We start from the raw sequence: 12,665 nt of genomic DNA on the forward strand, positions 1-12,665 counted from the left end.
AGACTTGAACTCAGGACCTTTGCCTTTCGCGGGCAAGTGCTCTAACAACTGAGCTACCCAGGCACAACTCATGCCCCGTCCTCACAGCTTTACTTCCACCAGTACCTCTCCTTCTTTCCAAACTTCACAGAAGCTCTCCTGCAAACCTTGCAGAACTAGCACTCCTGGAAGAAAGAATATTGCGGAGACATGGCTTAGCCACAGCCGGGAGGATGTTTCCAGAATGTGATTTTCACTCTGCAACGGAATGTGCACTGATATGTAACTTCCTGGAAGATGAAAACTGTGTGCCGGACCGTTGCCTTTCGCGGGCCTCTACCAACTGAGCTACCCCAGCACACAGTTTTAATCTGCCTGGAAGTTTCATATCGGCACACACTCCGCTCCAGAGTGAAAATCTCATTCTGGATCCTTCTTTGATATTCATTCAAAATTACCCATTTGCACGAGTTGCTCGCTGTTGACCTGCCAGCAAGAGAGAATTTTACTTTAGAATTTCTTGCTCGCATGTGTAGGCAATGACTGGCCGTGGAAGATTTTGTGGACAAACTTCAACCTGAGAGGATATGTCAATACACAGTATTGTCGACTCTGGGCAACGGAAAATCTACACACAAGTCAACCAGTACCACTTTATCCTTAAAACGCCATCCATGTGGTGCGGGTTTACAGCATCATTTATCATAGGGTCATATTTTTTCGAAGAGGCGCTATGCTTTCAGTCCTGTTACCTGTATCGTCAGTGGCAAGCGATTTGAGTGTCTTTTGCACAACCATCTCATTCCACCTCTCCAACAGCGTGGATAGGCTCATTTAAATGCCATATTGCACACCTCGACACATTGAAAATCCAGTTAAGCAGCTGCTGAAGCGCCATTTCGGAAATGCTAGAATTATCATCCATCATTTCCTACAGCCTGACCATCCCAAACGCCTGATCTTAATTCGTGTGACTTCTCGCTGTGGCGCTACCTGAAAGATGTTGAATAGTCAATGTTCCGATCGCAAACTTACGTGCACTGAAGACACGCATTGGGTAACACATTCTGAACTTGACCCCAGAGTCACTTCGATCAGTTGCGGAACATGCTTTTTCTCGATTTGACCATTTACCGAAAACGGTGGACAGCATATTGAACATTTTTTGCGCCAAATGCACAGAAATTAATAATCCGATTTGATTTTGATGGATGTTGTTTATGTAGTTTTTGGCCTCAGTAAAGTTGAAAACCGAAGCGAGTGATGCTTTTTATGCGGATTTTCTCCTCAGGACAAATAGAAACCGATGTGAGTGATGCTTTTTATGCCGTTTTTCGCCTCAGGACAATTAAGAACCGGTTTTTCCCACCCGATGTGATATGACCTTTCCATGGTGGATGAGCTTACGGAACTAAAAGGACCACACCTGTACGCCCATGCACACTTGGTTTAACGTCAAACGTACACCTTATTCACTGTTGTATGATTCATTTGTTATTTGTAGTCGACGACTACTAAATTATAATGTTTGCAGCGCCATCTATTGAAACATTTCATAACTATTTATTTTTCTTCTGGCATACGTTTTCCCCCATCTCCGATAGTATTCCGTTGCAATTGACGTCATTCTGACCAGTGGTGTTGTTTCTACTACGGTTTGAAAGTTTAACTTCTATTATAATTACCCCGTATGTAGCGAAATACAGTTTTAATACCACTGATGAATGCAGTGCCAAAAGCAATAACCCACTGAAAAACTGCAGTTCGCACCACATAAGCACGTATTCACGACTGGCCTACCGGGCGTCATGATCTGCCACCCGCAGAGCAATTCTGAGATGACGAATACTTCCACAGCAGCCTCCACCGAGAAACCTCTATTAACTGACACAGCAAAGGTTTGATTCGTGATAAGAGATTCCTAAACAATAGGTTTGCAGTCTTTTTACTTCCGTGCCGCAACAAATACAAAAATGTATCAGAATCTCTTGGCGTCACAAGTCACAGTCTCATTTCAGGATGTAAAGAAAGTTTAATTACTAGTATACATTATGTGATGAACAAAGCTTCAAAATTTGATAAACATCGGACTGATGAGGCTTGTCGTACCACTTCCTACTTGAATCAGTCCATATATAAAAATTGTAACAATGGTTCAGGGCGAACTAAACCCAAAATAACTGTCAATTATTTGTATAATGAGTTAACAATTCGCAACATCAGAAATCACAGGATGGTGTGAAAATATTGCACAAATGAAATTCTTATTCATTTGTAAATTTGTTACTAAACTAAGTCAGTGCTGGTGCATGTACTGTCCTTACGAAACAGGAAAGTTCATAATTCAAGTCTATAAACTATTTAATCATTTGCTTTCATTGATTGTAGCGTATTTATCGGCTATTGCGCTCACAATTCTCTTTCGTCTAATCTTGTGGCTCAAGGTTCCTTACCAAGGCTCCAAACATATTTCCAGCTATAAGATAGGACGCCGATATGGATAGCCGCACTTTCTGACGTACACACTAAGCAGCTGTCCTTGCTTGCAGTAGTTTGGGCGATAAGAGTCGGAAGCGCCGTATAAGAGGAGGTGGGTGAGTTCACTTGTGGCACTTGTCGAGAGGCACCCAGAGTAGAAGCCACTGTAACCATGAAGGCAGCCCTCGTCCTGCTGATCGCTGGTGTGTTTCTTGTGGCGTACCGCACGCCGCTCGCCGCTGCAGACGATGGGGAGGAAGTGGTGGATGAAGCAGCCGAAAACAGAGACGCTGATGACAACGACGCCGACAGCTCAGCAGACGACGACGCCGACGGGAGCGATGGTGGGGACGCTGGGAGTGTGGAGAACAGGCTGGCAGGCAAAGGTAAACACCAGTTGAGGCGGGTGGGAAGCGCCCGGCCCTTACTGCCGCAGCATTCACATCATCAGGTTTAGGTGTATCTACATCTACATCTATATGGATACTCTGTAAATCACATTTAAGTGCCTGGCAGAGGGTTCATAGAACCACTTTCACAATTCTCTATTATCCCAATTTCGTACACCGCGCGGAAGGAATGAACACCTATATTTTTCTCTACGAGCTCTGATTTCCCTTATTTTATCTTGGTGATCGTTCTTCCCTATGTAGGTCGGTGTCAACAAAATATTTTCGGATTCGGAGGAGGAGGTTGGTGATTGGAATTTAGTGAAAAGATTCCGTTGCAATGGAAAATGCCTTTCTTTTAATGATTTCCAGCCCAAATCCTGTATCATTTCTGTGACACTCTCATCCATATTTCGCGATAATATAAAACGGTCTGCCTTTCTTTGAACTTTTTCGATGTACTCCGTCAGCCCTATCTGGTAAGGATCCCACACCGCGCAACAGTATTCTAAAAGAGGACGGACAAGCGTAGTGTAGGCAGTCCCCTTAGTAGATCTGTTACATTTTCTAAGTGTCCTGCCAATAGAAAGCAGTATTTGGCTACCCTTCCCCACAACGTTTTCTATGTGTTCTTTCCAGTTTAAGTTGTTCGTAATTGTAATACCTAGGTATTTAGTTGAATTTACGGCTTCTGGATTAGACTGATTTATCGTGTAACCGAAGTTTAATGAGTTCCATTTAGCAATCATGTGGATGGCCTCAAACTTTTCGTTGTTTACGGTCAACTGCCTCTTTTCGCGCCATTCAACGTTTTGCAGTTTTTTTTATCCTCTGATGACTTTATTAGTCGATAAACGACAGCGTCATCTGCAAACAACCGAAGACGGCTGCTCAGATTGTGAATAAAGAGCTAGTTGTGTTTCACAGGAACGGTGGTTTCTAAATCCGTGTTGACTGTGTGTCAATAGACCGTTTCCTTCGAGGTAATTCATAATGTTCGAACACAATAAATGTTCTAAAATCCTGCTGCATATCGACGTTAACGACATGGGCATTTCTTGAATATTGGTGTGACCTGTAAAACTTTTCAGTCTTTGGGTACAGATCTTTCGCCGAGCGAGAGGTTGTATATGATTGTTAAGTATGGAGCTAAAGCATCAGCATACTCAGAGATGAACCCAAATTGTATACTGTCTGGACCAGAAATCTTGCTTCTATCAAGCGATTTGAGTGGCTTCACAACTCCGCTGATATTTACTTCTACGTTACTCATGTTTATTCGAATTCCGGAATATTTACTTCGTCTTCTTTTTTGAATGTGTTTCGGAAGGCTGTGTTTAGTAACTCTGCTTTGGCACCACTGTCAAGTGGGTAGTTTGAGTACCGGTCTTTGTGTAATTTCGTTACGTTTACACCCCTAGTTGATAACGTAAATTATTGCTACGCTTTAAAAGTGTAAGACATTTGTCTGCAAATGAGACAGGCCGTTTGAAGAACTTTTTTATTACAATTATACCATTATGGTGTACATTGAATATACTCCTACATTTAACAGTACTGAACTTTAACGTTGGTTTGTACTTGCTAAACACGGATTTTGATTAGGACCCCCCTGTTTCATGTAATGCTTCAGGGAGAGGCTGTCTGTCGTATGTGGATGATATCTATTCCGAAATGGCTTACGAACATATTGTCCAAATAATACGTTTTCATCAGTCTTCTATACAGGTGCTACAAAATTTCCATTAAGAATTCCTACATCAATTAGAGTTGCTGAATGGGATATAGTGATAACAGGAATTCACAATCCAGAAAGCAGTGCATCAGTGACAATGGAGAATCATGTAAACACTAACTGCTACACACTCTTGCTTCTCTAATGAGAACCAGTGATAGTGTTTCTTTACCCAGAAGCTACAACATTAGCAGCATACTAACAAATGTGACAATATTGCTCACTGATTTTGATGTCTCTTTTTCTGTCGGTAGTTTTTATTATGTTACATACAAAACTGGTTTGCTCAGGAAACAGTCATCAGACAAGTTACTTGATTACAAGTGCAATCACACATGTTCCAGTAAATAGTTGTCACTGTTGTACCCAAATGTGAAAGATTGCATATTGCTTAGCAAACAATTTTCTTACTGCGAGTATAATGAAAAATGTTTGTGACATTGTGGATTAGCAATATTTTTCAACCTGAAATATAATTTTTGTGTTATCTATCAGTGTTTCTAATACACATTAATGCTACAAGCCTCGCAAAATAGAATTCAGCTGCAGATGTAGGCTGTAGGACAACAAATACTCTGTAATCATTCTAAGAGCTTTCTAATTTGATAGAAAGTCTCGTGATTTGAGCTACACAAAATATACTTTCGTCAGTTAGCCATTTGGCGATTTGTCATTTAATCTTTCATACAGGTGCGAAGAAAAGTTTCTGCAGTTACTCTATCTGATAGAGCAACACATCTGGCTTCAGAATACTGTTATTGCAAAGTTCATGATATATACTGAAATACCATTATAAGGTGAATCATATAATCTGAAGCTACATTGTGGCGTTCATTCTGTTTCACGCTGCCCTCTTGCCTGAGTTTTTAAATAGATCTTTATCTTGTTTTAGGAATGATATTAAGGAACAAGTTACAGAATTTAGGTTTTAGCATGCAAAAACGTTTTAGTCTTTCATGATATTCTGATTTTGAAACACTGTTAACGAATACAACAGCTCATAAGTTGCATAGTTACATGAGAGAAACACTAAAAGTGCTTTCGAAAATCATAATAGAGGCTGTATGTTATTGTTTTCGGAAAAAAAATGTTAAACATCTGCAACAGAACAACAACTTTTGGTCATTATCACAGGTACATACTTTACTACTTATCTGTGCGTGATTGCATCACAAATGCCTGTATCAGGTAAGTATGGTTTAAAATATCAACGTAAGTTACATTGTACGTAACTCGGCTCACCACAACGAGCAGTTATGGCTTAGAACAGTACTCTTGAAGAATAGGATAGCAGTAATTCCAGAGAAAATCAGTCAAAAAACCAGCTGTGTGTCGTCTAGGTACTTCAGTATTTTAACTGAGTATAAAATGCTGACTTAGTGATTAATTAAAGACAAGTATTGTTAATATGACTACTGATGTTTTTTGGTGAGACATGAATGTGAGCAGACATCACTGAAACGTCACGAACGTTGTTTCCTGTTGAGCAGGTGCTCACGCCCGGGCTGGCCACGCCAAGCACGCGCGTGCAGGCAGCCGACACGCTGCAGGCAGAGCTGCAGTCAGGCCCCACGCCAGGTCAGGCGCTGCCCGCAGAGCCGCCCACAGCAAGTAGTCGCAGCTGCTGAGGAGGCGCTACACTGTGGAGGCGCAGTCTGGTGCTGCTCACATTGTCCTGTACCCTGCGCTCATGTGTATAAAATAAAGCAGCTGTGCATTTTGCAGTAAACAAATGTCTCTATTACTCAGTGTCCTATAAATGTAAGCTCTAGCACGTACATAGGTGGTAAGCAAACATGGAAAATGATTGCAAAAGATCCCAAATTTTTGAAAATGTTTCATTTGTGAGCTGTATATGATGTGTTCAGTGATGTAACGATAAATCACCATTACTCAATTTTCTATGAATGTTACACATTGATGTAAATGCCATTTGTATTTTTCCTTAAGAAATGATCGTCTGCACCATACAGCACTAGGGCTGTTGCATCAAAGTCTGCAAATGCAAGAAAAGCATTGCTTGTAATAATTGCCCATGTTATGCTTTCTTGGTCGGTAAAAAGCTTCCAAAACTGTTTACATAATGGCAGGGAAGTCCTTCGACATCCCATTTAGCGATGGAACGAAAATTTTAAATTTAGTCTCAAACTGTTGTCAGTCTCATACTCATCCTTCTGTCTGAACTGATTGGAATGTTACTTCAGTATAATCTCATGAAAATGTAGGCATTTTCTACAAAATTGCTGCAAGTGACTTCAGATTTCAGCAGCATCATTTATCTTCTCAGCTATAAAGTACGCAATGATTTCACACAGCTTCTGTTGATTGTAGTTTTGCTTCACATAGATGAATATGCCTGCAGAAGGTTATTTAATAGAAAAAGTTTGTGACTGGTTGACAAAGTGAATAATACATCACGTGTATAGTCAAAATTAAGCATATAATTCATAAAAGGCTCACAATGGAAGATAAGTTATACATGTTTTTTTTCAAATTTCAGATTATTAACTCCTGATTCAACTGCAATACCGAATTAAAGATTACATTTTTCGTGTGATAGGCCATATCGTATACAAGGTCAACTATAAGAAAAACTATAGATCCAATATCAAATCTTGAAAGTGTTTGAATTAGTGGAAATGTGATGTAGCGAGTATCACGACCGTATGGGTGAATGAGTGACAAGCCCATATTGTACCACAGGTGTAGACCAAGATATGTCTCTTTAGACAACGGAAGTTAAATCTGCACACATGTGAATGACAATTTGAGGACCTAAAACGCTACAAACAGAATGTTACACCAATCTGAAAACAGCTTCCTGCAACCTGACAATAATGCTTGTAATTTGTGCCTGAGGACGACCATCAGAATGTAACCTCAGTTCAGACACCCAGTGTTCATGACCATTTGTCCAGAATACATCATGTCGATCCAGCGAGATGAGACGATGGAAAGACCAGTATGAGGACACTCTCTGCTATAAAGCAAAGATTCTCAGCACGCAACATGGCTCATGTGGTCTGTGACTGGTCTGTACACACTGTGTCCAACGATTCTGTTAAGGTACATGCTTTTACTCGACTGTTCAAAGATTGTAGTACATCAAGCTGTCAATAGCAACGGTGCAGAAGGTCTTTGCAATTACCTTGCGACTCATACTCGCATATGAATGAATAATTTGAACTTTGACATCTTAAGGTAAGATTTGCGTCACCTTCAGCTTGGATTTAGATCAGACTGAAATTTTTGTTTGTACGGTTGCCAGCAGAAGCCTTTCCAGCAATGATAACTGTGCCTTCTACTAGTACATAAAACATGCATAATACTTATCCAGTATCTTTACTACCCTGTAATGGTTTTCTAATAGTCACATATACATTTGCAGGGACATCTAAATTGTCCTGTATTATTTTCAATAACTATTTTGTAACCAAACAATTTCTGGAACAGAGTAAAAACAATGTGGCATCATTGCCAGTAATAGTCCATTTTAACAATATTAATTAAAACACTTATTGTTTCCTTAAACAAGATGTACCAAGCACAGTAAAAATGATATGGTAATCTTCACTTAAAACTTCTGGGCTGATAGGCCTTGGTCGAAGTATAAAACTCTCTCCTGACGCTTCATCTCCGTCTGCGGGAAACATCGTCGGAGGTAAAGCGGTTTTACCTCCGAGGATGTCTCCCGCAGTCGGAGACGAAACGTCAGGGGAGAGTTTAACAATTCGACCATGGCCTATCAGTCCGGAAGTTTTAAACGAAGAGAATACCGGCCGTGAAGGCTTACATTGTATGAACGTACGGGAATGTTATAGTCCTACACATATTTATACGTTACCTAACAACTTTCGATTGTTCTGTGAACCCAAATCTACACAAAACACATATATATTCAATTATTCATAGAGAAAAATTTTCCTCATTAGTCAAACATGAACACTGTACATTAACATAATGTGCGTTGCAATATTTTGTCTCAAACATAATACATTAACACAACTTAAATTACAGTTTTATTGTAGATAGGAACGCAACTATCTACACATGAATGTAATTTGACAGGAAGCAGACGTTTTTACAGCTATCCACAAATGTTTCTCAGGAGGGTATCTCCAGAATGAACTCAGTCTCCAACTCTAGTTATTCAAGGTGCCCCAGTGGCATCATGTTACACTGGATGAGCACAACTTGACTGCATGGACAGAATCATGGCTGTGATTATAGTTCCGCCTAATATCTTCTTGATATATGTATAGGTATGTTGTATGATGGCAGTGCAGTAACCTCTACCAGTCACCATTCATTGGGAGTCAAGTGAACATTTTGACATCTTACATGTCACCCAGTGTCTACGGGTGGTTCTGCAAGGTTCACAGGAGAGCTTCTGTAAAGTTTGGAAGGTAGGAGGCTAGGTACTGGCAGAAATAAAGCTGTGAGGGCGGAGCGTGGGTCGTGCTTGGGTAGCTCAGTTGGCAGAGCACTTGCCCGTGAAAGGCAAAGGTCCCGAGTTCGGGTCTCTGTCCAGAACACAGTTTTAATCTGCCAGGAAGTTTCAAAAGGAATATTGATCAAGAACATCAACTACCAGAACCAGCCACAGCTACTTAAATGACTAGGGAAATACCAGGTTGGACTGAGGTAGCTAATGTAATTAAAGCTCTAAGTCTTAAAATAGGCTCAGGAAAGTAAGTGCTAGATTAGATGACCAGTAGGCGGTTTCAGCAACTTAAACTGAAAAGCTCGATGCACAGGGTGCTAATTTAAGTAGAGAAATAAACACAGTGAATAATCAAGGAAAGAATGAATTGTACGTTCAGAATAAGGCTTTAGGACTGTTAAATGCAAAATTAGATGAACAAAATAAGGAATTGAGCCAGTTGCGTGAAGGCATGGGATATTTGAAGACTGAATTTGCCATTTTCATCACTAAAGTAGAAATTTATAAATTAGATTTGAAAGTTGAATTCACTAGATCTTTAAGTAGTCACGTCAATCTGTTGTTCCTGACTTTAGTCAGACACAGAGTAATCAATTTCAGGACTTGGTAAAGAAACTAGAACTTAATATTGAAGATAATTCTAATAGTGCAGAGTCTGAATTGAGCGAAAAACTAGGATCATTTCAGGGTGTATGTAATGTTACATTTTATGCTGCAAAACAAAGATTATGCACTTTAAACGAAAGTGTTGTGAGTCAGGACAAACTAATTCCTATACTCCAATCGCAAATTGAGGCGTTAACACAGGAGTCGATAACGTGGAAAGAAATTTTAAAAAGAAACTGGCTACTTCAGATATAATAAATATAAGTAATCTGGGGGAACAGGTAGAAGAGATGATACACAGAAAAGCTGCCGCGAGAGTAATCTTAGACAACTTATCTCCAACCTTATCTTCCAAATGTAGTAATACCAAGAAGGATGTAGATGAACTGTAGAAGGAATTCAAACTTTTGCAGAACAAAGCAGCTAATAGAGTGATTTATTCCAACGTACTATTAACCCCCCATTTACAATGGGGAGCAAATTCAGGGTTATCTAAACAGTTCCCTAAGTTTAAGCCGGATGGGGAAGTACATCCTACCCATTTTCTAAAAAAGTTTAACCAAACCTTGCCGAAAAACTAGGAAGATTAAAAAAAGATGGAATTCGCAGTAGGATACCTTTTAGGAGAAACTTCGGAGTGGGGTACAGTGAACACCGAAAACTTTTCCTCTTAGGCAGACTTACAGAAGAAGTTAAAGGAGAAGTATTGGTCAGCAAGTATCCAGGAAAAACTAATATCTGATTTGTGGGACCCTAAGTATTATAACAGTACGTGGGGTAAGATGAGAAAGTATTTTGATTGGCATTTAACACTCGCGAAGTACTTAGATAATCTCATGGAGGAAGAAGGGTTAGTTCGAATTTTAATAATACGTTTGCCTATTTACGCCAGAGGAGATATACTGTGTAGTGGGAGGAAAACCATAGAAGAACTGTTATCTTTTGTAGACGCGCTTGATGCCTTAAACAAAGACCGCAACGAAAACGTACATCAGAGTGAAAATCAGAATTACAGTAATAGTAGTTTTAGGAGACATGAAGCCAACTTTGCTAGAGTACACCAAAGATATAGGAGTAATGGTAACATTTGTTACCAAAAGAATCAGCCACCTTCGAATATAGGCCCAGTAAAGTCGCAGTAATTAGTTCCAGGCAGTAATAGAGTACAAAGTGGCAACGTAATACCCCGATTCGGTAACTAACCGGTGATTACCGATAATGAGGTAAACGTAACGCGAGCTGGATTCAGGGCTGGGGCCCAGGTCGTAGAAATACATTAGGAGGCCCAGTTTTATAATAAATATGTTTATTTCACGCATAAAATACCAACCAAAGAATCGTTGTTACTGGAAGAATCGAGCTTAACTACCATTAATCCACAACCAACAATAATAGGAAAAGTGAAGGAGTTTGAAGTTAGCCGGCCACTGTGGAGGAGTGGTTGTAGGAGGTTCAGTCTGGAACCGCATGACCGCTACGGTCGCAGGTTCGAATCCTCCCTCGGGCACGGATGTGTGTGATGACCTTAGGTTAGATAGGTTTAAGTAGTTCTAAGGTCCAGGGAACTGATGACCTCAGAGGTTAAGTCCCATTGTGCTCAGAGCCATTTGAGCCATTTTGATTTTGAAGTTAACATATTTATAGATTATGGGAGTGAGGCGTCACTGATTTCTCGAACATTCTTTAGCACATTACGAGCTAAACATCACTTACCGATGTTACCAGTAATGGGAGTGTACACAGTCAGCATTACTGGAACGAAGAGCAAAGTTGTAAAACACGAGACCCAGGTGAACTGCAAAGTTTTGAAAAAGAACTTGGGAGAGTGAAGATTTATTTAAACTAATTAATACCCTAGACAACATTTATCACAAAGATAGCATTACACTATAAAAAAAGATTAAATTTTGGGAATAAATTGATAATTGATTGTGGTAAAACTGTTTCAGATATTTTCTAACTGAAGGAAAATTGTGTGAATTAAAACATTTAAAAATGATCAACAATTAATAATTGAAGCTTTAGAAATATTTATAAATGGAGTGAATCATGATTCTCCAACTTCAGTTAAACTGGATTCACTAAACTTAGTTAACAACATACTACTTCAATTTGCTTTCATTTATTCACTGTAAAGTATTTCATACAAGAAAATAATGGATAGTAGTGATAACAGATACATCAATGATACCAAAATTGTATCAGTACATGAATCAACCAAGTAATAGCACCCATTAATTATAACTAAAATTTAATAAAACAAAAAAATTCTAAATTTGTATCGAGTAGGTCAACAAGAGGCTTGCATACATCAGTAAGCATGCATTTATTATAACTGATGAAAAGTCTACCTGTGCTCTAAAGTAAAAGATGGAGCAAGATCTCTCAAGTAAAAGGTCTCAAGAAATGTCTTGAGCAAATATGTTGATCACATGATACTAAAGTATCAGAAAATTTACGATTGGATTACCAGTCCCTACCCTTTATTTCAAAGAAACTGAAAGAAACACAGAAACTGATATACTATTACCACATGTTGTACCTGCAACATCCAATAAAACTTTGAGACGAACTTTTGTTATTTTACAATTATTCGTTGGTTGTTGTTGTGGTCTTCAGTCCTGACACTGGTTTCATGCAGCTCCCCGTGCTACTCTATCCTGTGCAAGTTTCTTCATCTCCCAGTACCTACTGCAACCTACATCCTTCTGAATCTGCTTAGTGTATTCATCTCTTGGTCTCCCTCTACAATTTTTACCCTCCACGCTGCCCTCCAATACTAAATTGGTGATCCCTTGATGCCTCAGAACATGTCCTACCAACTGATCCCTTCTTCTGGACAAGTTGTGCCACAAACTTCTCTTCTCCCCAATCCTATTCAATACTTCCTCATTAGTTATGTGATCTACCCATCTAATCTTCAGCATTCTTCTGTAGCACCACATTTCGAAAGCTTCTATTCTCTTCTTGTGCAAACTATTTATCGTCCATGTTTCACTTCCATACATAGCTACACTCCATACAAATACTTTCA

At 39.5% G+C, this 12,665-nt stretch overlaps 2 protein-coding genes across 2 annotated transcripts in view; one reads left to right on the forward strand and one right to left on the reverse strand.

Annotated features, from left to right (window-relative positions):
* LOC124621833 (nucleosome assembly protein 1;2-like) overlaps positions 1-12,665 on the reverse strand; it is a 344,932-nt gene that overhangs the window by 185,673 nt on the left and 146,594 nt on the right. The gene's annotated exons all lie outside the window — the stretch shown is intronic.
* LOC124621827 lies at positions 2,593-6,310 on the forward strand. Its single transcript, XM_047147267.1, has 2 exons — positions 2,593-2,843; positions 6,072-6,310. The coding sequence occupies exons 1-2, from the start codon at positions 2,630-2,632 to the stop codon at positions 6,194-6,196; spliced, it is 339 nt and encodes a 112-aa protein (XP_047003223.1). The 5' UTR covers positions 2,593-2,629; the 3' UTR covers positions 6,197-6,310.

This window comes from Schistocerca americana, chromosome 7 (genome assembly GCF_021461395.2).
Source record: "Schistocerca americana isolate TAMUIC-IGC-003095 chromosome 7, iqSchAmer2.1, whole genome shotgun sequence".
Lineage (NCBI taxonomy): Eukaryota > Metazoa > Arthropoda > Insecta > Orthoptera > Acrididae > Schistocerca > Schistocerca americana.